At 39.3% G+C, this 26701-nt stretch overlaps 2 protein-coding genes across 3 annotated transcripts in view; one reads left to right on the top strand and one right to left on the bottom strand.

Moving 5' to 3' along the window:
• The first annotated feature begins 1448 nt into the window (after positions 1–1448).
• Positions 1449–26701, top strand: part of CDC20B (cell division cycle 20B) — a 61799-nt gene continuing 36546 nt past the window's right edge. Inside the window, exons 1-2 of the mRNA XM_057541565.1 lie at positions 1449–1647; positions 1930–1992. Of these exons, the coding sequence (XP_057397548.1) occupies positions 1585–1647; positions 1930–1992 (126 nt within the window). The 5' untranslated portion in view covers positions 1449–1584. The remainder of the gene's footprint in view (positions 1648–1929; positions 1993–26701) is intronic.
• Positions 8233–12967, bottom strand: GPX8 (glutathione peroxidase 8 (putative)). Of its 2 annotated transcripts, XM_007195589.2 has the most exons (3): positions 12732–12963; positions 11876–12137; positions 8233–8849 (listed from the first exon to the last, which is right to left on the bottom strand). In XM_007195589.2, exons 1-3 carry the CDS (start codon positions 12933–12935, stop codon positions 8686–8688), a joined length of 630 nt encoding a protein of 209 aa, XP_007195651.1. In that variant the 5' UTR covers positions 12936–12963; the 3' UTR covers positions 8233–8685. The 2 variants fall into 2 exon arrangements, with proteins under 2 accessions (XP_007195651.1, XP_028018007.1); XM_028162206.2 differs by lacking the exon at positions 11876–12137 and having other exon boundaries at positions 12732–12967.

Below are 26701 nucleotides of genomic sequence, written 5' to 3'. Positions count from 1 at the left end.
GGTGGAATGAGTATCCTTTGAATGCACTGCAAGGAAAGTGGAATTCTTGTGGGTGAAACTTAGAGATCTTTTAATCTGAAGGTTATTTGACTAGCAGCATTTTGATAAATCTCATTTGAAGATTAAGTTACCCTGTGCAGCGTTTCCTCTAACCCTTTATCACTGTAAATGGAAAACTGGTCTAAGATTGGATCTTAGCCTTGATGCTATTTTTATTTCAGTATGAAGAAAAGCAGGAGAAATGAGTTTAGATTTTAAAAATCACTGACCCTTTTGACTACCTGATATCTATTAATCCTTCCCCCCTCCCCGAATGCACAAACCTACATGTTGCATTAGAGGGAAAGCAATCCAATGTCAGTTGGCGGGGGGGGGGGGGGGGGGGGGGGGGGGGGGGGAAGAGGAGGGAGGAGGTAATGAGGGGGGAAAAGCAGGCTGCCAGACTGTCAGAGGTTTCCCAGACAGTTTCCCCTCCTGCTATACGGCACAGCTCTCCTCTCCTGGCAGCTCAGGTGTGCACAGCCCATCTGGCTCCTTGTCATTTCCCTCAAACCCCTCCCTCAACCCCCAATATCATCCTCTCCTTTATCACTTAGCCCCCAGTCTGCTCAGCTTTCTTGCTGGGTCTTCACTCCCTATCAGGTCCTCCCCGTCACTGGCCGTTTCGCCAACTTTCACTAACCATTGCTAGGGGAGAAAGCTCAGAAGCTGAAGTGAGAGAACCTGACCACGGCCAAATGGTTAGAGCAAAGAAGAATTTCTTGAATAAATATGTCAATGATTCCCCCCCCTTCTCATTAGCATAGAAATCTTGCCACGTTTTCTTGTCCGTTTGAAGATGGAGGAAGAGCTGATGACACGTTGAGGGAACACGCCTAGACTCAGTAGCTTTAAGCAAAGGGTGATTAGCGTCAAAGGAGAGGAGGCCGGAGAGTTATGCACCCCTCCGATCCCTCAGAGGCAGAGGCAGGATGGTGGGGCTGGAGAATGAGAAGTGGGGGCCGAGGAAAAGGGAGCAGGGTTCGTTATTACAGAACATTTTTGTTTCTAAAATGGAAAGAACGTGAATTCCCAGAAACCGCTTCTTCGCCCGCCAACCGCCTTGCCTCCTGCAGCGGTCCAGCCCTCCGCTCCTGGCCCGGCTCAGGCCCGCCACCGCTCGCGGCAAAGCTTGGCGCTCCTGCGCGCGCCTCCGCGGACAAAGAGCTGAAGGCTGCGGGGCGCGGCCACCGGCCGAGGGAGGGAGAGAGAGAGAGAGAGAGAGGACCCAGGCGCGCGCAGGGGGAATCCCTCCCGGGCTCTGACGTCACCGCAGCGCCGGCCAATGAGAAGCCGGAGAGGGGGATTCCCGCTCTGGCTGCCGCCCCGCCGGCTTTTTAAACCGTACCCTGGGGAAAGCCCGCTGGGAGCGGTGGGAGGAGTGGGGAAAAATGGGAGGTTAGGGGTGAAGTATGATCGTCCTGCGGGACAAGACTCCAGAGGTTTGACGATTAAGCGTCAAGACTGGCTTAGAACTGGGGGGCAAACCCAAAAGCGTTCGAGGAGAGGCTACACTCCAGCCAGGTAGGGCAAACTCCTCCAGAGATGGAGTGGAAACTTGAGCGCACCGCCCGGAGGAGGGTCCGGACCGAAGAAGAGATCCTATGGGTGAGTAACGCCCTTTTGTTTCCTCGCCCCAACTCCCTAAAGGGACTTCTTGTCGAAGGCACCGTTTCTAATACCTGTTTCGGACCAAGAGGTAGTTCAAAACTCTAAATCCTGATTTTAATTTTGAGTTGTGTAACTTAGTCATATTCTGGAGGTGCCTGTTTTCTTTCCAAAAAGAAGTGAATGTAGTTTGACTAAGTAAGGATCTAGAAACATTCCACGCCTAATATTATGTTTTTCCTAAACAGTTTCTATTCATATATGTTGTCTGTATTTTCAAAGGAGGAGGTCATGCGGGTGCTCGCCAAAGACATGAAACAGAAGAGAGGTCAAGATTCTCCCAAGGTGAGTGTCCAGTGCGTACTCCAGTTCTCTGTCTTGAATATGACCTCGAACAAACTAATTCTTGCTAAAGATATTTGCTGGAAGTATGAATTGGTCTGAAAATATGAAAAATTAAAAATATCTCACACTATCACTAACTACAGTCTATATATTAAAGAGTCTATATATTAAAACATTTTTGTAAGAAACTGAAGATCTCTGACTGACAAATAATGGTAATCATTTTAATCTGAATGTTACGTTCTAGTTTTTGCCTCTACAGCAAAAGATGACGCTTGGATGTGTCAGGTAGGCAGTGCATCTTTAGCTGGCTGTTATAATTTCATTTTAACAGTTGCTAGTTGCACTCCCCTCTGTTGCATTCATAAGCTTGCCCCCCAAAGGAACGGAAATGGTGCTATCTTGTGGTCAAGAGGAGAAGTGGCATAATCTACCGGCCCTTAGGTTAATAACTTAACAGTTGATCCCATGTAGTACTTTTTCACCTTGAAAGTCCGAATCCAAAGGCCTTTAGCTTCTCTTGTAATCAGTGTAAATCATTATCATGATTCACCTTGCTAAATAGTTCACATTCCTTTAGTCTTTACTTACAGATTTTAGTTTCAAACCCATCACCAGTTTTAAAGATTTTTTTCTAGACCTTCTTTAAATTTTTCTGTATTTAATTGGTGACACAATAAATTGAACATATAACTTTCAGAATGCAAAGACTAATAGCCTTTGTAGCCGGAGAAAACAAATTACATTTAACTCCTAAAATTCCCTAAATACTTTAATATTTATTTTTCCCAAACAAAGCTGAAGATTTGTCTTGCCTACCTTTTGTATCACCATGACTCCTAGATATTTGCCTACCTGATACAGACAACTGGTCTTTTCGTCAGTAAATAGAAGTAATGGGAAAAGCTACAGTTATGTATAACTTTGTTAATTCACTTGTATAGCAGTATCGGAGCCTTTAATTTGTAAAAGCTTAGTGGAAGTATTTTGAAAGTTTTCTTTTTAAGTTTTTGAATAGATTAAAGAAAATATTGGTTTTATTTCTTATAGTATTTTTGGAGGAACAGGTTTTGCCTGTAAGTTTTCTTTAATGTGACTATTAAGATGAAAGTTCTGCCACTGTTTCATGTTACAAATTTAGCCTCAGTGACTTTATGGGCCATGAAAAGCAGCAGTGACCTGAATCAGGTAGGCAGTGTATTGTTAGCTGGCTGCTTTGGGTCAATTCAGCAGCCACAACTACCCTGCCACTTGCTTCTGGATAAATTCTTCTTGTTAACGAAGTACACTGTTTACCTGTGTGTGATGGGTTGGCAGTGTATTGTTAGCTGGTTGAATATGTGAATGGCATCAGCTAACATGCAACTGCTATCTTATTGCATGTACAATGAACATCAGAGTATAATTAAATCTGTAAGTAATATGTGTGTATGTTTGTGTGTACGTGTACTTTTTGCCATGAACTGGGTCACTCTTTACCATGATGCTTATTACTACTTTTCAGTTATAATACAACAAACAGCTTTATAATGATGAAGAAACTACTCCAATTAATTATTTTAAAGATTTCAGGTAATATTCTGGAGTCTCTAATACTTGTAGATAGTATTAAAGTATTTGTGAAATTATATATTTATTTTAAATATAAAATTTAGAATATAATGACAATTTGGAACGGCAAACCTAAAATGTTTCCTCAAATTTTCAACTAAGTCTTTAGAATTCTTTCTGGATGATTAGTTTCTTAATTTGACATTAGAATAGGTCTCAATTACCATGTGTGTGTACAGCTAAAGGGGGAGTTGAAGTAACTTTCCAAATGAGTCAGTCAACTAAAACATTTTCACTTGAATATCAACAGAATTGGGGATTTTGGGGGTTAGGGGATGGGGCTGAATTATTTGGAAGATTTGCCTTGAGTCTTCATTTTCTGTAAAATCACAGACTCATACAGTGTTTGGAAGAGAGCATGATATTTAGTTTGTGAAGGGGGAGAACTGACTGCACAATATAATTTAAAATATTTTCTCATTCCCTTGGAGGCCATTTTGACTCATGGAGCCGGGTCAGGTGTGTGCTGGGTCCCAGACACACTGTGGTTGTATAAACATTTGCAGCAAGTTCATGGAACTGACTTTGGTGGTCTGGTCAATTATTAACACCCTAAATGAGAAGTGAGAAATGTATCACATTCTCTACTGCATTGGATTATAAGTTATGGGTAAAATTAAATTCCTACCTTATTTAAATGTAAACATTTCTAGAACCATGGGTTAAAGAGATACCTATAATTTGATTCTTATGCATTTTGCTACTTTCAAATCTCATCCTCTTTTTGTTGTTGCCTAGTATCATTCCATTTTCAGCATCTTTGTGTTTAAGTATTCCTTTAATGTAAATATTGTTTTCATCTTGTTTTTTTTAAGGTTAAATTTCAACATGTTATTTTCTATAGAAAATCACTGATCTGTTGATAAAAATAAAACCTACTAAATTTAGAAGGCTTGTCCTTTGTGTTTTACTTTAAAAAATTTTTTTTAAAGAGCAAGACGTAAAATGCCAAAATTTATACTCAATAAATAGACTACATAGTTCAGTTCCTATTATTGAGATGATGAGAAAAGAAAGGATCGAGTGTAGTAAAGATAAATAAGGAGATCAATGGGTAAGGAGGCGATTGAATGTTTAAATTCAAAAAGAAATTGTTGGCGGGGGCCGCGCGCGAAGACATAAAAAAAAAAAAAAAAAGAAATTGTTTTCGTAAGAGTGAGAAGGAAAGAGAGGGATCCACACTTGGGATGTCAGAGGAAGAGAAGACAGAAGTGGGTTGAAAAAAAGAGGAGGAGGGAGGCAAAGCTGGTTGGAAGTATCTTCTCTGGGGGCAGCCACTGCTGTTCACTGGTGCTGGGGATGTAATTGCTTCCCATCACACCCTCTGGAAAATGGCTCTCCCTCCCCCACCAGCCTCTGCCCCCAAAAGAGAATGCTTCCCTCGGCAAGGTGTGGCCTTAACGGTTCAGAGGGAGGAGGGAACAAGAAGAGTGGGAAGAAGTGTGATGTGTTAATTTCTTGGTGTAACAGTTATTAGGATTTTATTATTCCCTGGGGAAGATGAAGTCAAGTTGAGGGATAAATACAGAGCGTCCCCATATTAGCTGCACCCAAACATGACATTTTTCTTTCAAAGGAACACGTTAGCAGGAATACACATGATTTTGTACAGGGATCACCCAAGACCTTCCCGCTCATATCAGGCAGTCTTGAAACAGTTAATATGTTTAAAGAAAATAAATGTAGAGAAATAGTTTTTGTTTTCCTTCTTAGACTTTGTCTATATATATATATATTTTTTTTTTTTTCTTAATGTTTACTGGAGTGTTTTCCTACTTGAAATTACCTGCAGGCAATCCAGTTACATTGTTAGATTATAGTGCGATTATACAGTTATAATGTTAGCAGCTTTTCATAATTCAATATAACTGCATATACATCCACATTTATATATAACCTGTCAAAATAATATATTTGTAATAAAAATAAAGAGTGTATGTGATATGTTTTTGCTTTAGATTTTTCTCTCTGGAGATCCTTATTACCATAAGTCTGATTTTAAAAATTTTGTTGTGCTGGAGCCAGCTTATCCTGGTCTGTGAGAATTGACTGTTAAATTTTCAGAAAATTTACAAGCCAGTTATCAAACTATTAGTAGATTAAAACTGACCATGTGGGAGCATTCACACCATAGAAATTGCAAATGCTGCAAATTGGGACTCCTCCTCCAGAGATTTGGTTGTTAAACATTTACCAGTCATCACTGTATATATGCTATATATACTATAGTTATTAAGAATTATGTATATGTACATATATACATACTATAGGTATGCTATAATTAGTACGCAATTTCAAAAATGAAGTACAATTTTTAGGGAACATTTCAGGCAAATTCATATTTATTCCACTCTGCAACACTCTGTATTTTTACCTCTGCCATAAGATGATGATCAGGAGTTAGTAGGAAGTACTCCTCCCCACTTCCCAAATTAAACAAACTTCGTCAATGAATTATTAACCACAGTTAAAAGCATTTGATTTTGTCCCTTTCCTTTGTCAGGAGGACAACTGCTGAATACTCTTTTATGGGATGCCTACTATTTTTGTTATACTTCTCAGTTCAGGCAGCTCGTAGCAGTTTATGTCCCAGACTTTTTGATGCTGAGATAGAGAAGGTATTGTGCTCAGTTCAAGAAAAATGCATTTTTTTTCTCTGTGTGTTTGCCTGACGGTATTCATATGAGACATTTGAGGTCTGGGTGGCAGCACATCAGCAAATGGCTCTCCTCCCTTTCCTCACACATAGCCTGGTTGTTGCAGGACCCTGAATGGACACCTGTATGACACACTTTCAAATCCCTACCTGCCTTCCCTGCATACTCAGAGGGGCAAGAGGAGAGAATCAAGCCTAACCTAGTAGAGATTATAGGTTGAATAAGGCAACCAAGTTTGGAGATACATAAGTGAAAAACCCACTTTTTATGGCTTTGGAGAGAACTAGTGATTTGGGGCAGGATGGACATCCCAGCTGCGTTCTCTGGGACAGTCCTGGTCGTCCCCCAGCGCATTGCCCTCTGTCTGGCAGTGGGGTGTCTACGTAACCTCTGTGGTGCTGGCAGATACACTTCTGCTCACACCCCGATTGTGAGCACATAAACACCCCTGCCGTCCCGGAGCACTGATAGGAACTCATGGAAGTCGTAAGCGGGGGTAAACAGCAAGAGTGTTCCAGAAGCAACACTTGGAGGGATTATCCTAAATAAAATTTTGCTTAGAGGCCCAGAATTCAAATTGCTAACAGGCTTTCGGGGGCAAGCTTGCAAAAGACAGATAGACTAGTGAGGTGGCTTCCATTTCTTCAACAACAGTCCAGGTTAGTACTGATTCCTGATCACTTGAAAGACCTTGGGAACTTGGAAGGGGCTTTTTGTTCACTTTGACCCCACCCCCAATTTACAGGTGAGGAAACTGAAAAGTAGTCGAGCTTGGCCCAAGGCCCTGCCGCTGGTGAGAGGTAGAAGCGGGCTTTGCTCACACAGTGACCACCATTCTTTTTTTTTTTTTTAATGTCTTTTTTTATTGTGGTAAAAGTCACATAATATAAAACATACTATTTTAACCGTATTGACTGCTATTCTTGAGGTGCCTCTGCACATCCTCTTGACCTGAGGGGAACCACACCTCCACCCCCATCAGAGAGCTTACTAAATACATTCAGAGCTGGGGGTTGGACATATATGTTGAAGTAGAAGGTATTCCAGGAAATATATTTGATTTTTTTAAGACCTTTAAACACTTTTGCAGAATTATTTACTGAGGTGGCACTACTGATTTCACCATAAAAAAAAGAATCTTCACTTTCACTCATCAGGTCAGAATTGGAGAGCCAATTCACAGTTATTTAGATTGGGTCTTCCTTCTTAGCCAAATTCTACATGACTGTTTTTTCACATTTTTTTTTTGGCTCCAGTATTCCTGTTTAATTCCTTTATGAAATGAATATATATTTCATGGGGCAATAATTAACCTTCATCAACTTGGCAGGTTGCTTTTTTACCCAATAATTAGAAGGCTGACAAAACGTAAAGATCAGGACTTTGGGAGAAAAGGTATGTTGTGACTCTATCAAAAGGCTCAGTGATTGCTGATGTTTCTAAGACTCATGTAGTTGCAATCACTCCCTTTTCTTCATTAAGAGTTTTGACTGTTTGCAGTTGATTCTTCTTATTACAACCATGAGAATGATGCAGCATTGAATTCTTTCCAAATGGCTAATCTAGTCTGACTAGATTAGCAACCAAACTTAACCTGTAAGGAACCTTTAAGGAATTAACCTGTAGAGAATTAACCAAAACCTGTAAGGAATTAACCTGTAAGGAATTTATCAAAATTAACCTGAAGGGGAATCAAGCTGAATGATCATATACTCATGGCTTTTTCCTTACACTTGGGATTTTCACTCAAAAATACAGACTGACTCAAGTGTTAATATTCTAATTATGGAATTTGAGTTGCTTCTAGAAAAAAATATTGAGAAAGATGAAGGCTTTTTCAAATATTGTGATAACGTCATTTATAAGTGACTATTTGGCCAGGTGTAGTAAAACATACCATGAACCTGTACTTAAAAAAAACCCGCAAAAAACCCAAAGTCCTGTACCTGAAACAAATAAAAATACATAAGGATTAGAATCTATATTTCACATTTTCAATGTTTATTTTGCTTTTTATTACATAAAAATAATCATTTATAATTAGTTACTCTGGAAATGTCACACAGTGTCTTGAATTCAAACAGTGGTCTAGTGTGTTGGCATTTCCATCAAGAACGACACTAGAAAATGTCAAATCAGAGAATAGGATATTGAAGCACATTGGTGACTGTATTCTGAATTATTTAGTGTGGTCAGATGAAGTATTTAATATATTTCATTTAGAGTCTTTGGCTACTCTTCATTTTTGCTTTAGGTAACATCTCTATCATGGGGACATTCATTACCAGTCACTGACAAGATAACATAAAAGGAAAGTCATCCTTCAGTGCCACATTTAATTGTCAGAGTATTTAAAATGGGATCAAACCCTCACGGAGACATTTCTGTATTCTGACTATTGCCTTAGAATGATTCAATGGCATTTTCATAGATCCTCTTTCTTTTTTATGATCATTTGTCTAATCAGAGCTGCTATCTCAGGCCTGATGATTTCAATGGGTTCCTCTGGCCTCCAAGATTTCACAACTTGACCTTCAGGGTTGACCAGGTACTTCCAGAAATTCCATCTTGGTTCCTTCTTTGACGAATCTAAAATATCAGAATATATTTTCATGAGTAAATTCTTTGTCAAGATTTTCATTTTTGTCAGTATCTGCATAAATTACAACTTTAGAATCAAGTTCTAGGATTGTCATCATTTCAAAAACCAAACTAAACAAAAAGCAAAACACCCAAACAAAACAACTCAAAGTTTGTGTGACCAGATTTCTATATACTTGGTGACTTCATTGATGATTCTACTGACCTAGAATCAAGAAATGAAATAAATTAGTTTATTTTAGATTTGTTGATCTCCACCACAAAAAGTTTACCCTGTCACTAGCTGAAAACTTTCAGTTTCTTAACATTTTTTTAAAGATAAATTGATGTTCTAAATGTCTTTGGTAATAGGAATGTATGGATTACTTTTTGTAGTAAATATATGTATGTTTTTAATATTGTTGCACATTATATAGTAAGGAATTCTAAATAATTGTAGATATCCTTTGATACATCTTAATTTAATAGGTAAGAAATGTAGAAGTTTTTTCTATTTATATCATACAGGATTTATGTGCATAATTATTGACTAACATGAGAAAAAATATAATTATTATGTGCCTAGTAATGTATGCTTAATGCTTTAAATGAATCCTCTCCTTTAATCTTTACAGCAACCCTGTAAACATTGGATATTATTATTATCCCCATTTTGCAGATGAGAAAAATGGAGGCCTGGACTCACAGTCACATGCTAGTGAGTGGTAGAGCCTGGATTGATATCTAGACCTTCCTATCTGCAGAGCTCGTGCTGTTAAAATAGGGGACATGGCAAAGCAAACAGATTTTAGGAGGAAGATGACAAATTCATTTTTGTACACAAGGAGATTCAGGTTATGTGGGACACCCAATCAGAGGAGGCTTCGGAGCTTAAGAGCAAGAGCTCACCCAGGGAAAGGGGACAGAGTAGGAGAGCCCATGTGGATGTGGCAGAATCCTGAGGATCAGTAGAGTTAAGGGTGGAGGAAAAGAGGAACCTGCGAGGGAGGAAGAGAAGGGGCCAGAGTAGAAGTCACAGGCAGCGAGACCCACCAGGCTCAGGAGAGTTATGGAGTGAGGGGCCAAACACAGAGATCTAAGAAGGAAGCAGAGACAGGGAAGTGGAGAAAACAAATGTTAACCATCCTTTCAAAAACGTTGCTGATGAGGTAGGTAGAAGGAACACACTGCCTAGAGTTTTTAAAATTGAGGGATACTTTGCTTTATGCTGGGGAAAGAACAAATGCGGAAGCATAGGTTAAAAATAACGAATGAAACGTAGCCTAATATTTACTTATACGTGGTTTATTTTGTGTACTGTGCCAAGCATTTACACTGGTTATTTCATTATTAATAGTATTGCTGATTAGCTCAAACATCAGTGACTTGGTATGAACATCATATTATTAACTAAAGCCTTCTTAAAATCGCTTTGAAAAATAGCCATTTTCTATGATGGAAAATGTGTTTTTAAAGATAATGCCCATCAGGGCAGGGCTCTCTCTAGTTAGTGTAACATCTTCGTGTGAATTAGAAAAAGATACCCTTCCAGGTGGGGACAGTCCCTCTGCACATACCTTGCACTCACCTGTGTTTCAGCCCCTGTTTGCCTCCTTACTCCTGTTTTGTGAACAACCTGTACACCGGTACAGAGCCATCTTGTTTGTGAGTGCATGATCAGGTACTGTCCATTTTGGCCAGTTTTCAAAGATCTAATTTTCATTTGGCCGTCAACTCATAATCTTTGTCTCTGGAGCTTCATCTAACTTTAGTGAAACCTTAAATCACTGTTACCTTTTTGTGTTTTGAGTGGAGTTTCAGAGCTTTTTTAATGACAAAGGGGAAGAACCTAGGAGCTATTGTGCCCAAGTATTTGGCTGCTCTAATTGAGAGATGATTACAGGGCACATGCTCTGGCTTTTTTTCCCCTGTGCACCCTGGAAATAAAAGGAATGAAGACCTCACTCTAGTTGCTATTCGTGGTGTTAGGCATTATATTGACTTTCCCTAGAAACTGAATATAATGTTTTTGGACGATTCTGATTTCATACTTAAATGAAATATTATAGAACATCATTAGCTGGTTTGTTTCATTGGAAGCTTGATTGCCTGGCTGAGGTCATGGTTTTAGCAAAACTCAAATTACCCACAGTGAAAATGACTGAGGCTGTCATCTATAAAAGTTAGATGAGAGGACATTAGCTGAATGTCCTTTAGAATAGTGTCTGCCACAGTGTAAGCTGTATGTGAATAAGTACTTTACTTTTATTATTAACACACGTAATCCTCCAGGCAATCTTAGGGGGTAGATACTATTGATAACGTCATTTTACAAGGAAACAGGCACAGGGAAATTATGTGCCTGAAGCCACCCAGCAAAAGTAAAAGAGCAGGGGTTTCAACACAGACTGGGGCCAAAGTTTAGCTTTTAGTCACTATACTGCAGCACGTTTATGCTGGAAAATCTTTAAATAGGTTTCTGTAGCTAGCTTAATTACAGAGATAGCCTAACACTACCCTCCTCCAAAAAAAAATCAAGATATATTGCTTTGAATTTTACCAAAAACCACCTGGCAAACAGATATTATTCACCCTTGAGGATAATATCTTAGATAAGTAAGGCAACATAAAATTAACCACAAAGATAAGTTCAACTAATAATGCTCAGCAATATTGATGTGGGATGTATAGCTTTAATATTGGGGAGGGATATTTTCCCACATGCTAGTTAAATGAGAATTGAAATATTTTGTGAAAATAGCCATGACCACGCTTAAAGTAAATTCTTCAGGAAAATGATCATAAAAATAAAATACATTGGAGTAGATTTATTTTGCCATCCAAGAAGTTAAAACATTGATTTCAGGGAAGCATAACTTCTAGAAGGTCACAAAGGATGAGAATCTAGTTCTCTGATAGTTTTATAAAACTTTCCCACTAAAACATTTCAAATGAATGTATTGTCCTGGTATATTTGTTTTAAAAATGAAAAGCAATTAAAAACATTAAATTGATGAGGCAAGGTAGATATTTACCAACAAGAAATCTAAATGCAGGTTCTGCTTCAGGTCCTAGAATCTTAATCTTGTGGAAGATGGGGAATGTTACTCCGAAGTTATTTCTTGCAAAAGATACTACTTCCTTGCTTGGGCGGGGCTCCGATTCTCCAAACTGATTGCATGGAAAAGCCAAGACGCTGAAGTGGAATGGTCCAAACTCTTTGTGCAGTTCCTGCAGTGCTAAGTAATTTCTGTCTGTGAGTTGGCAGTCACTAGCCACGTTTACAACTAGTGCAACCTCCCGGAAAAAGAAAAAAATCCAACCGGAAAGTGAAGCAAATAAAAGGTTAAAAAAAATATTTGCAAGTAGTTAAAATCCTAAACCATTTTGGAGGAATACAACCTTTGATAGATGGTTATCTCATATTTTTAGATATACCCAATTCTGCTGAAAATCATAACGCGGATGCATGAGTTAAAACTCTGAAAAATCACGACCATTGAAAAAGCCCTATGTACTCAAAGTTTTTTTTAAAAAATAAAAGATAAAATATGATTATTGATAGAGTGCTTTTTAATGTTGTTAGATTATGGAATTAATACTTTCATATTCACATTATGTGGAATACTCCATATTCACATTACTAACTCTAAGAATTTCCTAAGCAACTTAAAGTATTAATCCAGCACTTAAAGCAAACAGTTAACATAATCAGTTATCAATTAGAAGTATATAAACTGAGAGCTCTGACGGCTAAAGTGATATACTAATAACATTATTTTGAAGACTAAATTATAATATGACCGTTTAACAGTGAAAAATGGACTCTTAAGAGAATAAGCAGAGAACACGGACAAACAACAGAAATAAAAATCAGAAGATGCAACTTACTTTGCCTTTAAACTTTTCCAGAGAAACCGTTCTTCCATTTGCATCTTTCACTTCAAATGTATAAAAGCTGTTGATTTTAGGTTTTAGGAATTTTAGTTGTAGAAGAAATAACATTACTGTACATAGAACCATAGACAGCAAAACTGCAAATACCTTTGCTTTGGGCCCTGAACATCTCAAAGGGTAGGCTGTGAGAGGCTCCATTTTGGATGATTCTAGAGGGAAGTCTCAGCAGGCTGGAATTCAAGGAGGAGCTGAAACTTGAAACCAGCTTAGTGTAACGGAAAGTCAGGAAGGACAGACTAGCTCCTCTCACTGCTGAGGAATAGAAAGACCTTTCTCAGATTGAGAACGGAGTGAAACTCCTGAATGAAATAAAAAGCTCTAAAGAATATCAATGTATATATGAGGTCAGTTGCAATTTTTGCTCGAAAAATCAGGACATTTTTGGTAGCTCTTTAATATCGGCCCAACAAAGAAAATATTTCACCAGAAGATGGCGCCACTGTAACTTGAAAGCTGTGAGGTGCTCCCAAGCAAGTGACCGGATGTAGGGAATTGGGTGTATAATACCCAGGAAGAGTTCAGAGTGTCAATTAAATTGGTCTATTAGTATGACACATGATCTATAGGGATTTAATATTATATGTGTATATACAATGCATATGGCTTAAGCATGCTATATGAGTTCAAGGAATTTATAGTGAAAAGGGCAGTGAAATTTCTGAAAAGGCTACTCGCTATGACCTCATCTAGCTAAGGCAATGCCAGGTGAATATAGTAAAAATAAATAGATTAAAAACAATGATGGCTCTAAAAAAAACCCTCCTCTACCATAAAGCAAGCTATAGTTCAGTGATTTTTCAAATTTTTGATTATGATGCATAGAAAGAAATGCACGTTACCATATAGCTCAGTACATAGACAGGTGTAACTGAGAAGTTTCATTAAATGATACTTCCCCTTTGAACTGCGTTGCACCCTGGTCTATTGCATTTTTAAAACAGCCTGGTTCTGAACCATGAAAATGATTTCAAAGTTCACCAATGGGCTGCAAACTGTAGATAGAAAAATACTGAACTGTATAATAAAGCAGGACTTTAATAATTAAATAAGATATTTCTACACTAAAGGCAAAAACACTCCATCCCCCATCCTACTTGGGTGCATCATCCAGTTGCTTATTATGTTCATTTTTTTCTGTGGCTGTCACTTTCTACAGGAGGCCTAACTTTGTTGAAAACTTTAGGGGCAGATATGGAAAGGGAATTGAGGGCTGCATATCCTGAAATCCATGGTTCCTTTAGCCACCTTAGAAAATGCCCTGTTTAGGGCACACAGCAAGTTTTGTTTTTTTGTTTTTTTTTTTTAAATTTATTTATTTATTTATTTATTTATTTTTGGCTGTGTTGGGTCTTCGGTTCGTGCGAGGGCTTTCTCCAGTTGCGGCAAGCGGGGGCCACTCTTCATCGCGGTGCGGGGACCGCTCTTCATCGCGGTGCGCGGGCCTTTCTCTATCGCGGCCCCTCCCGTCGCGGGGCACAGGCTCCAGACGCGCAGGCTCAGCAATTGTGGCTCACGGGCCCAGCTGCTCCGTGGCATGTGGGATCTTCCCAGACCAGGGCTCGAACCCGTGTCCCCTGCATTAGCAGGCAGATTCTCAACCACTGCGCCACCAGGGAAGCCCAAGTTTTTTTTTTAACATCTTTATTGGAGTATAATTGCTTTACAATGACGCTTTAGTTTCTGCTTTATAACAAAGTAAATCAGCTATACATATACATATATCCCCATATCTCCTCCCTCTTGCATCTCCCTGCCACCCCTCCATCCCACCCCTCTAGGTGGTCACAAAAAACTGAGCTAATCTCCCTGTGCTATGCGGCTGCTTTCCACTAGCTAAGGATTTTACATTTGGTAGTGTTTATACGTCCATGCCACTTTCTCACTTTTTCCCAGCTTACCCTTCCCCCTCCCCATATCCTCAAGTCCATTCTCTAGTAAGTCTGCATCTTTATTCCCAACCTGCCCCTAGGTTCTTCATAACCATTTTTTTTTTTAGATTCCATATATATGTGTTAGCATATGGTATTTGTTTTTCTCTTTCTGACTTACTTCACTCTGTATGACAGACTCTAGGTTCATCCACCTCACTACAAATAACTCAATTTCGTTTCTTTTTATGGCTGAGTAATATTCCATTGTATATATGTGCCACATTTTCTTTATCCATTCATCTGTCGATGGACACTTAGGTTGCTTCCATGTCCTGGCTATTGTAAATAGAGCTGCAATGAACATTGTGGTACATGACTCTTTTTGAATTATGGCTTTCTTAGGGTATATGCTCAGTAGTGGGATTGCTGGGTCATATGGTAGTTCTATTTTTAGTTTGTTTTTTTTTTTAAATTAATTAATTAATTAATTTATTTTTGGCTGTGTTGGGTCTTTGTTTCTGTGCAAGGGCTTTCCCTAGTTGTGGCAAGCAGGGGCCACTCTTCATCGCCGTGTGCGGGCCTCTCACTGTCACGGCCTCTCTTGTTGCGGAGCACAGGCTCCAGACATGCAGGCTCAGTAGTTGTGGCTCACAGGCCTAGCTGCTCCACGGCATGTGGGATCTTCCCAGACCAAGGCTCAAACCCGCGTCCCCTGCATTAGCAGGCAGATTCTCAACCACTGCACCACCAGGGAAGCCCCTATTTTTAGTTTTTTAAGGAAACTCCATACTGTTCCCCACAGTGGCTGTATCAATTTACATTCCCACCAACAGTGCAAGAGGGTTCCCTTTTCTCCACACCCTCTCCAGCATTTATTGTTTCTAGATTTTTTGATGATGGCCATTCTGACCGGTGTGAGGTGATACCTCATTGTAGTTTTGATTTGCAGTTCTCTAATGATTAGTGACGTTGAGCATCTTTTCATGTGTTTGTTGGCAATCTGTATATCTTTTCTGGAGAAATGTCTATTTAGGTCTTCTGCCCATTTTTGGATTGGGTTTTTTTTTTGATATTGAGCTGCAGGAGCTGCTTGTGTATTCTGGAGATTAATCCTTTGTCAGTTGCTTCATTTGCAAATATTTTCTCCCATTCTGAGGGTTGTCTTTTTGTCCTGTTCATGGTTTCCTTTGCTGTGCAAAAGCTTTTAAGTTTCATTAGGTCCCATTTGCTTATTTTTATTTCCATTTCTCTAGGAGGTGGGTCAAAAACGATCTTGTGTGATTTATGTCATGGAGTGTTCTGCCTATGTTTTCCTCTAAGAGTTTTATAGTGTCTGGCCTTACATTTAGGTCTTTAATCCATTTTGAGTTTATTTTTGTGTATGGTTTCAGGGAGTGTTCTAATTTCATTCTTTTACATGTAGCTGTCCAGTTTTCCCAGCACCACTTATTGAAGAAGCTGTCTGTTCTCCATTGTATATTCTTGCCTCCTTTATCAAAAATAAGGTGACCATATGTGCGTGAGTTTATCTCTGGGCTTTCTATCCTGTTCCATTGATTTATATTTCTGTTTTTGTGCCAGTACCATACTGTCTTGATTACTGTAGCTTTGTAGTATAGTCTGAAGTCCAGGAGCCTGACTCCTCCAGCTCGGTTTTTCTTTCTCAAGATTGATTTGGCTATTCGGGGTCTTTTGTGTTTCCATACAAATTGTGAAATTTTTTGTTCTAGGACACATAGCAGGTTTTGAATGAAGGTTCTTTGTTCCACTAGGGCCTGACTGTTGGTGTTGTGGTAAGTTTCCAGAAAGTGCTAGAAAAGTGCACAGAATGATCTGAGAAGCTGTGAGAGTCCCTTCCCATCACCATTAGGTATTTGGAGCTTTAGAGGACATGCTAAGGAGGCTGTGAGCCCTGCTCTGGTCCCTGCTCCTGGGGTATGTGTTTGGAGGTAGCTGAGCAATGCCCACAGCTTAAGCACATAAACCTGTCAGAGAACATAAACCACTTCACTCCCACTCTTGGGACCTGATAAGAATGGTTACGAAAGAAAACTATTCTCTTGTAAATATAATTTCTAGTAAAAATTAAAAATACAAATACTAATACAAAATGTATTATATCACTTCTTAACTGTGATAACTTTACTTTGGTGCTCTCTAGCTGAGTTACTGAAAGAGACAAAGTGCCTGTGTTTATATTATCTCCGAACACTGCTATGTAGCTTAACTTCTCTGCCCTTGCTCCTCCCAGTCAGGTCCTTGTCTGCAGCACTGCCATCACCTGGGTGCTTGTTAGAAACACAGCCTTTCAGGCCCCATCCCAGCCTTTTCTGAATCAAAATCTGCATTTTTACAAGATCCCCTCATGACTCAAATGCACATTTAAGTCTGAGAAACTTTAGACCTCAATCTTTTTCTGGTTTGCAGAGCAACAAGCTTCTTTGGTTTCCCTTTATCTTCCACAGTAGATGTGTTTCGTGTCTCTGTGTCTACACTAGCTACTTTAACTCCGCAGGCTGTTTAAGCAAATAGCTTTAAAAGTTAATTCATAGAACCTGTTGTAATTTGAACCACGTAAACTCATTCCATTATAACTGTGCTTTGAGGGAGGAGACAGAGGGATAACTCTGGAAGGGATGTTGACGGACCATCTCCCAGGCAGGACTCCATAGGGTGATATTATTTTGATAAAATCATTATGCTAGCTTCTAGTCCATTGTTTTCTAAGAATCTCCCATTGAGTGATCCAGAGCTGAAAAGACTTGAGAAGGCCAATCTTATGCTGTATGAACTTACAAGAGATTGCTGTATAAGCCAGCATGCCAGTTTTTACAACCAGAAATAAAACAATTGTGCAGACCTGATGTTTCCTGTTCGTTTGACCAGAAAATTCACTCTATATGAAAACTACTTGGAAAGCTTAAGTAAGTCTCTTGTCAAGGACAAAATCAGATCAGAGCCAGTTTGTTAATTTTATGATTCTTAAGGCTTAGGAGCATGAGATATAAATATAAACATATGTGTATATATATATCTATGATATCTAAATATCCATACAGGCCCATTAACCAAACATTTAAGACACTGGTTTGGAGAACACCCACCCTAGACAGTGGTGACCACAGATAGATTTTGGACCTTGCTGGAGTCTTTCTCTGTATATATTTGATTTCATCATCTCTCAGCTTTCTGGGGACCGTCATCATTGCTTACATGGTCTATACTAAGACCATCCTCAGATTATAAATAAATCCACATTGCAAATTTCTCTGCTTAGGGGATCATATGTTAGAAAACCCACCAGTGCTCTTTCAGAAGATCTAGGAAGGCTTCCTAAAGGAGGGGAAGACATTGATGAGGTTGAAGGTCAAGGTTAAGGGAAGCTACTGGGTCAAAAATGGGATAAAGCAGTGGACTCAGTCAACCAACTAAGGCACTACAGAAGATACAATAAAGTGTAAGTGATGGAAGCAGCCTCACACAAGTATGAAATCAAGTTTGGAGACAAAACACACATGAAACAAGGGAACAATTATAAGGCAACAAATAACCAAGTGCTAAAGAAATGACATGTTGGTAAGAGCTTTGTACTACCCATGATTCTAAATAAATAACATGTTTGTAGAAAGCTATTTTTAATATTTAATATATAAATATGCATATATTTATATTACAGGGGATCAAATGTAGTATAAAGCTCTTTACAGACATTATGTAACAATTCTTTGAAATATGAAGAAGTTAATAACTCACCCAGGATCACAGAACTAGTAAGTGGGACAACCAAGACTAGAGTTTAGGACTTTCAACTTCATAACCAAAATTATTTCAATGACATTAAACTATTTCTCTGTAATAGACAAAATATGTTTACTTAGAAGAAAATGTGATATGTGAGATTGCTGTAGTACTCTGGTGAAGGGGTTTTATTCATCACTAGATATTTAGATTTTTTTTAAAAGATTTTTTTTAAATGTGGTACATTGTTTTTTAAAAGTCTTTATTGAATTTGTTACAATACTGCTTCTGTTTTATATTTTGGTTTTTTTGGCTGCGAGGCATGTGGGATCTTAGCTCCCCCATCAGGGATGGAACCCGCACCCCCTGCACTGGAAGGTGAAGTCTTAACCACTGGACCTCCAAGGAAGTCCCGACATTTAGTTTTATAAGAAATCACTGTAAGAGTCTGAAGAAGGGAGGGAATGGAGAACAACAACCAAAACCTTGGCCACGTGTACTGAAGTTATGTGGAAGGGGTCAGAGCCTGCAGAGCAACAAGTCAAGCTGAGAGATGATAGTGTCTTAACGAAGGCAACCTTGATGAGGGAGATAAGAAAGGAAGGGGTAGATGCTAAAGACACTCTGGAGCCCCCAGTGGCAGGTGTTGGCAATGCAGAATAAAGGATGTCTGACCTTGATTGTTTTTGTTTGGGTTGTATTGCTCCCTAGGATGAGGGGGCATTGGAAGTTAAAAAACGAGACGGTAAATATTTTGGTCTTCACGATCAATTTTAAATAATATTTAGACCCTGATTTCGAAATGTCCTGTGGACAGAATGCTGCTGTGTTGGGCTGCTGGTGGTGGGGCAGGTGGGAGGGGCAGACATTCAGAGGCCAAGGAAGAGCGGTTTGGGGGATATGCCTGAGAGCTAAGGACCATCTTTGTTACTTTTGTCTCTGCCATTAGGTTCTAGAAAGACCCTGGCATCACCAGCATATCTTTCTTTGGAATGTCTAGGTTTTTCCCACCCACTGAATATTTGTGTGTCAGATTATTTATCACTAGATATATATTTGTTTCTGTTTTCCCAGTTGTTTCATTTTGTTACTTCCTGACCTTATTTTTAACCTCTCTAGGTTCCTTTCTATTTATTTTTTGGCTCCGGTGCCCTGAATTCCTCCCGATTTAGTGTCAATATGATGTGAGCTCTAAAGGTAAACAAGGCGCACTGATGTGCTTGGAGTATCAAGTCATTCATCCCTTTTCCCTTCTTTGTCTTATTTTCCTTATCTTCCTCTTCCTCTCTATTAATAAATACTTGAGTCATTTAAAACTATGCGACAGGCATTTCCTCAGCAGGAGATAGATCCTGGAACAAAAGTTTAAAAACATTGAAGATGAAATACCACAACCTACAGCAGTGTTTCCTAAGCTGTAGTTATTTGCATACTGCCTCAGTGATTTGCCCTGTCTGCATACCATTTGTTAGTTACTTAACTTTTTTGGTCCAAATCGAGTCACTTATTTTACTCAAATTAATTTTTATAAGGGAAAATTTTCTATCAACATTGAAAAATTTAAAACATTAAAAATGCACGTTAAAATACATAACTATTAAAAAATGTTCATCTGTGCCATTACAGACCATATATCCTTAGTGGAGGGGCTGACTGAGAACAATATATTCAAAATGTTGCGAACAATTGCTTTCTAACTCTTTGAACGTTCTTTGTGTTGAATACAGACTTGCCTGTTCCCATGCATTGGTCCTAGTTTTGTCATAGGGAGCAACACAAAATAAGTTTTGCTTTTTTGTCATAAATTGCTTCTCTTTAAAGAAGACAGTTCCTTTTGGGTCTCCTTTCCTCTGGACTAGATACCCCAGGTGCTCTCACTCCATTCATGTGTGGCTCTTTTACTGTGTGTTCCCTGCCCTCCTATCACTGCAGTCTCTTTCCTCCAAATAAAATCAAGTTTTGAATCCTGGCTTGTCCATCTCCTTCCAAAAGAACAGTTCTGAGACTGGCCACGATTCTCCAGATGAGTTTTGACCAGTGCAGAGATAATCAGATTTTGCTTGCTTTTCTTCTGGACACTGTTTTTCTCTTAACAAGACCTAAAATTGTACTACTTAAAAAAAAAGTAATTGCATTATACTGTTGACTCATATTCTGGATGTGGTTGTCTAATACTGCCCATCATTTTCACTTCTTATCAGTTCTTTCCCATGTTAGGCCTGTGCCGTGAAAAAAATCTAAATGGGAAAATTTTTCACATATTCTTATTGAATTGAATTTTGCTGATTTTGGTCTTTGTCCCAGACTTTATTCTGAATCCTACTCTGTCCTTTAATATTTTAACTCTCTTCTCACTTTAGGAAAAACAATTTCGATAAATAAATTTCCATTCAAACTACTGATAACAAACTGAACAGCATTAGGCCAGGGACAAAACCCCTTCTGTACATCGCAGGCAGATTCATTCAGGCCAACATGGATCCAGTAAGACTCGTGTGATCCAGGCCACTGGCGACAAGCTACTTATTTCTAGTTACTTGTTCTTCCTATTGGAAAACCATGGAGAACACTTGTCTATCTAAATTTGGGGGGGAGGGCATTTTCTCACCTGTCATCATAGATCACTAATCAGTATCCATTCTGGAAGTGTCGTCAGTGTTCTGTGGTTTCATTTATCTGGTCCCAGAGACTTGAACTTATTTAAATTGCCCAGATGAATATCTATTGCTTAATTTATCTCACTCTCCAGTTTCTGCAGAAGTGTTTATTATAGCCTGTCCAATTTGAAAATCATTCTTCTAAATGGAAAAGAAAGAAAGAAAATACCTTATTTCCTTGCCTCTGGATTCTTTCTTAAATCCCTTGTGGCTTTTTAGGATTCATTGCCTCTGAGGGAAGAGATTCATTCATTTATTCATGAGCTCCTAGATGCCCTAAATGTCTTACAATCTGAGGATAGTAAGAGAAAATACAAAGTCTCTGGTCTTAATGAATTGATAATATAGTAGAAGGACATAAAAATAATCAGAAAAGTGGAATATAAGCTGTCTTAGTCTTTGTGGGCTGCTGTAACAAAATACCATAGACTGGGTAGCTTATAAACAACAGAAATTTATTTCTCACAGTTCTGGAGGCTAGAAGTCTGAGGTCAGGGTCCCAGCATGGTCAGTTGAAGGCTGTCTTCTGGGCTGCAGACTTCTTGTTGTATCCACACATGGTAGAAGGGGCTTGAGAGCTCTGTGGGGCCTCTTTTATAAGGGCACTAATCCCATTCATTAGGGCTCTGCCCTCATGACCTAATCACTTCCCAAAGGCCCCACCTACTCACACCATTACCTTTAAGGGTTAGCATTTCAACATGATTTTTTTTGTTGGGGGAGGAGGGACACAAACATTGAGACTACAGCATGAGCAGAGGTGCTAAAAGCACGGGGACTGAATCACTTTGTGAGTTTAAACCTTGGGTTACCTTGGTTGGTTGTGAGGTTGTGCACTGCGTGCTCCAAGGGCTGCCATTCATAAAGGCAATGTTGTGTACAATTGTGTGCAGTGGTCTGAATCCTGGATCCGCTACTTATCAGCGCTATATCTTTTCTCAAGTTATCCTTGTTCAAACCTATTAACCTTCACTTTCCGACTCTGGAGAATGGGGGATATAACTGTACCTATCTCACAGGGTTGTGATGAAGTTTAAATAAAAACCCTCTAATACATTTATCTCAGTGCTTGGCACTTATTGAGTGCTTGATAAATGCTGTTATTATTAATCAAATGTGACCAGGCTCTATTGGAAGCACACATCGTGAGCTATGGAAGCGCAGGAGTGCTGTGTATTAGTTTCCAATAACTGATGTAACAAATTACCACAAATTTGGAGGCTTAAAACAGCACACATTTATTCTCTTACAGTTATGGAGGCTAGAGGTCCAAAATCAGTTTCGCTGGCATAAGGCAAGGAATCAGCAGGGGAGGCTTTAGGGGAGAAGCCATTCCTTGCCTTTTCCCGTTTCTGGTGAACCAGCATTTCTTAGTTGTGCATTACCCCAGTCTCTGTCTCTGTGGTCACATTTCCTTCTCCTCCTCTGTGTGTAGTCAAATCTCCCTCTGCCTCCTTCTAGAAGGACATGTGATTTCATTTAGGGGTTACCCAGATAATACAAGATGTTCTCCCCATCTCAAGATCCTTAACTTAAACACATCTGCAAAACCCCTTTGCCATAGAAGGTAACATTCATAGGTTCTAGGGATTAGGATATGGATATCTTACGGGGCCATTATTGTATTAGGATTCTCTAGAGAAACAGAATGAATAGGATATATAGATATAGACAGAGATATAGTTATAGGTATAGATATAGATGTAGATATAGATAAGAGGCTCATGAGGTTTTGGAAGCTAAATCACACAAGCCTGCCATTTGCAAGCCGGAGAACCAGGAAAGCTGGTGGATGATTCAGTCCAAGTCCAAAGGCCCGAGAACTGGGGGACTGCTGTTGTAAGTTAAGGAGTCTGAAGATCTGTGGACCAGGAGCTCTGATGTCTGAGGCCAGGAAAAGATGGATGTCTCAGTTCACAAAGGGAGAGAATTTGCCCTTCCTTTGCCTTTTTGTTCCATTTGGGCCCCTGGTGGTTTGGAGGATGCCCACCCATATTTGTGAGGGTGGATCTCTTTACTCAGTCTACTGAATCAAATGCTTCCAGAAACACCCTCACAGACACATCCAGAAAGTACGTTTTACCAGCTATCTGGGCATCTCTTAGCTCAATCAAGTTGACGCATAATATTAACCATCACAATTATATAGCCCACCACAGGCTGCCCAACCCAGTTTAGAATGGGGAGGAAAGGAATGTCAGAGACACTTTCCTGAAGTAGTTGGTGGCTGACCCCAGCCATGAGGGTGGGCTAGAGAACTGCTGAAGAGCATCCCAGGTGGGGAAACCGTATGGAGAGAGTGACAGTGGACAAGCCAGAGAAACATGGCTCATTGTCAGTTCAGTGTGAAATTTCTTAATCATTTTTCTGAGCTGACATATCAAATTATTCATTATTTTCCCTCTTTCAAACTCAGGATTATTTTGTTTTTAAATGTATATTTAAATTTGGGGCTCCAGGAAAACCTTGATCAAGAGTATCATGTTTGTTGCAAGTTAAATATATCTTCAAATATGGTGGCTGTTCCCTTTCTTGCTGCCTAGAAGGGTGAGGGCTGCTTCGCTGGTGTTTGCAGAGGTTGCAGACCTAGCCTAGCCCACAGCCTGAATGGGGCCCACAGACATGCTTTGCTTAATCCCACGCGTTTTTTTAAAAAATTTTTTTAATTATTATTTTTTTTATTTATTTTTGTCTGTGTTGGGTCTTCGTTTCTGTGCGAGGGCTTTCTCTAGTTGTGGCAAGCGGGGGCCACTCTTCATCGCGGTGCGCGGGCCTCTCACTATCGTGGCCTCTCTTGTTGCGGAGCACAGGCTCCAGATGCGCAGGCTCAGTAGTTGTGGCTCACAAGCCTAGTTGCTCCGCGGCATGTGGGATCTTCCCAGACCAGGGCTCGAACCCATGTCCCCTGCATTGGCAGGCGGACTCTCAACCACTGCGCCACCAGGGAAGCCCATCCCACGCGTTTTAAAATTTTTGAATCACTTGAAAACTTTGAAAAGTAGGGAAATTGATAGGAATAGTCTCAATTTATAACTTCTGTTAAAACATGGGACAACGTACCCCTCTGACTATCTTTCTTGCTGAAACACGAGCATTCCGATCAGAGAGAGTCCCAGCACCCAGTCTCCCTCTGACTGGGGCCGAGTGTGTCCAGTCTTTGAGCCGGATCTGTGGTTTCCTTGTCTGAGAGAAACCAAGAAGCAGGAGATGAAAGTCTGAGTGGGCCACGTTTCTCCCTCCAGGCCTGCTTCTGCCAGCTCCTTCCCTGCCGCTGCCTTGTCTGGGCTTCTGAGGATGAGACGCCTGATTTACGTTTCCAGGGCTCTATCTTTCCCTCTTTTCAGCTTTTCCTGTTCCTACTCAAAAACAAGAACAAGGGTAGAACAATCGAAAGGCAAAAAAATTGACCCCAAACAACACTGTTCACAACAGCAAAGGCCTCGGGCTCCTGACTTCTCTTTTTCTGGGGAAGGTGGCCTTTTTGGTGCAGTTTCTGGAGGAAAACAGAGCAGCAGTAGGGGTGAGATCTCCACCCACCAGCTGGAGTGGCTGCAGGCGACCGGGTGATCACCTTACACACACTTACTAAAAAACCCAAACAAAACCAATATTCACTGCCTTAATGTTCTGGCATATTTCCTTCCTATCTTTCATTTATAGATAGGAAGTAGGACCATATTGGAATACTCTTTCTTGGTGTCCATTTTTCACTTGGTAGTATAGTATAAGCATTTTTGTGTTTTATTGAATTTAATCCTATTTTTAAAGATTTTTAAATTGAGGTGAAATCATAAAAATTAAAAAACATGAAATTAAACATAAAATTAAACATTTTCAAGTGAAAAATTCAATGGCCTTTAGTACATTCACAGTGTTGTACAACCACCATCTCTATCTCATTCCAAAATATTTTCATCATCCCAAAAGAAGACACACACACACACACACACACAAAAGAAGTCTCCATACCCATTAGGCAGTTTCTCCCCATTTCCTCCTTCCCCCAATCCATAGAAACTACTGATCTGTGTTCTGTCTCTATGGAGTTACCTATTCTGGATTTGTCATATACATGGAATCATACAATATGTGACTTTTTTGTGTCTGCTTCTTTCACTTTTCATAATATTTTCAAGGTTTATCCACATTATAGCATTTTATTAGTACTTCATTCCTTTTTATAGCTGAGTAATATTCATACACATATTGTTATACAGGCATATATATATACTCCATTGCACACATACATTCCCCCTTCAATTTGTTTATCCATTTCCACCTTCTGGCTATTATCAATAATGCTGCTGTGACCATCTGTGTACCTGTATTTGAGTACCTGTTTTCATTTCTTTGGGGTATATACCTAAGAGTTGAATTGCTGGTCATATGGTAATTCGAGGTTTAAATTTTTGAGGAAGTGCCAAACTTTTTCCACAGCAGCTGCACCATTTTGCATTCTCATAAGCAATGTACAGAGGTTCTAATTTCTCCACATCCTCACCAATAGTTGTTATAGATAGGTCGATTGATTGACTATAGCCATCTTAGTGGGTATGAAGTGGTGCTTCATTGTGGTTTTGATTTCATTTCCCTAATTTCTAATGGCTGCAGAGTATTCCCTTTTATGGATGCCACATAGTTTACCTAGTCAATTCTCTATTGAGAATGAGTCACTCTCATCTTTTTGCCCTTACATATATACTGCAGTACACACCCTCACGTTCTCAGTTGAAAGCATGGACTGTGGAATCAGACAGATGAGGTTAGGGTATAGCATCTCCATTTACTCCTAGTGTGGTCTTAGACAATTCACTTAACTTCTAAGTCTCAGTTTCTTCATTGGTAAAATGGGAATAAATAACAGACCTGCTTCACCAAGTGTTTCAGAGGATTAAATATGAATGTGCGTAAAGCCATTAACATATGGGTTTGTACGTGGTAAGCAATCAATAGATGCTGGAATCTTTGATTTCTTCCTTAAATTCTTAGAGGTGACATTGCTGGGTCAGTACAGGTTAGGCACATATTTGAGGGCTTTTGACACACATTGCCAAATTGTCCTTTCCAGATGCTAATTGACATTCCACCAGCACTGTATGCCAGTGTTTGTTTCTAGAACCTTCAACATTGGGAATTGTCATTTAAAAAATCATTGCTAACATCTCATTATTGTTTTAAATTTGCATTTTTGATTATTAATGAGCTTGAATATATTCGGGGCTTTTATATATCTCTTTTATGAATTGTCTTTTTATGTCCCATGTTCATTTTTCTCTTGGGATGATAAACTTGTCTAAATTTCTGTAAGAGCCCTTTATACAAAGATATTAACCTAACATGCCTGCCATTTTGTTAAAAAATAATTCATTTTCAGTTTGTCATGTGCATTTTAATTTCACATAGCTACATGGCATGGCTCACCACTAAAGGATCTGTAAATACCGAACTCTTGGTGTTTCTCAGAGGGGATGGACAGAAGTTAGGCCTCAGTTTTCCCATCTGCAAAATGGGATTGGACTAGAAAATTGCTATTTATTTCCAGATTTTATGATATTTTATGCTTTTATGAAATTTTATGATTTTATATTAACATCTTATATGATCAGTATATAGTGTTATTCAACTTCATATTTTATAT

This window comes from Balaenoptera acutorostrata, chromosome 2, assembly GCF_949987535.1.
Source record: "Balaenoptera acutorostrata chromosome 2, mBalAcu1.1, whole genome shotgun sequence".
In the NCBI taxonomy this organism is placed as follows: domain Eukaryota; kingdom Metazoa; phylum Chordata; class Mammalia; order Artiodactyla; family Balaenopteridae; genus Balaenoptera; species Balaenoptera acutorostrata.
This window is presented reverse-complemented; position numbering and strand designations above follow the sequence as displayed.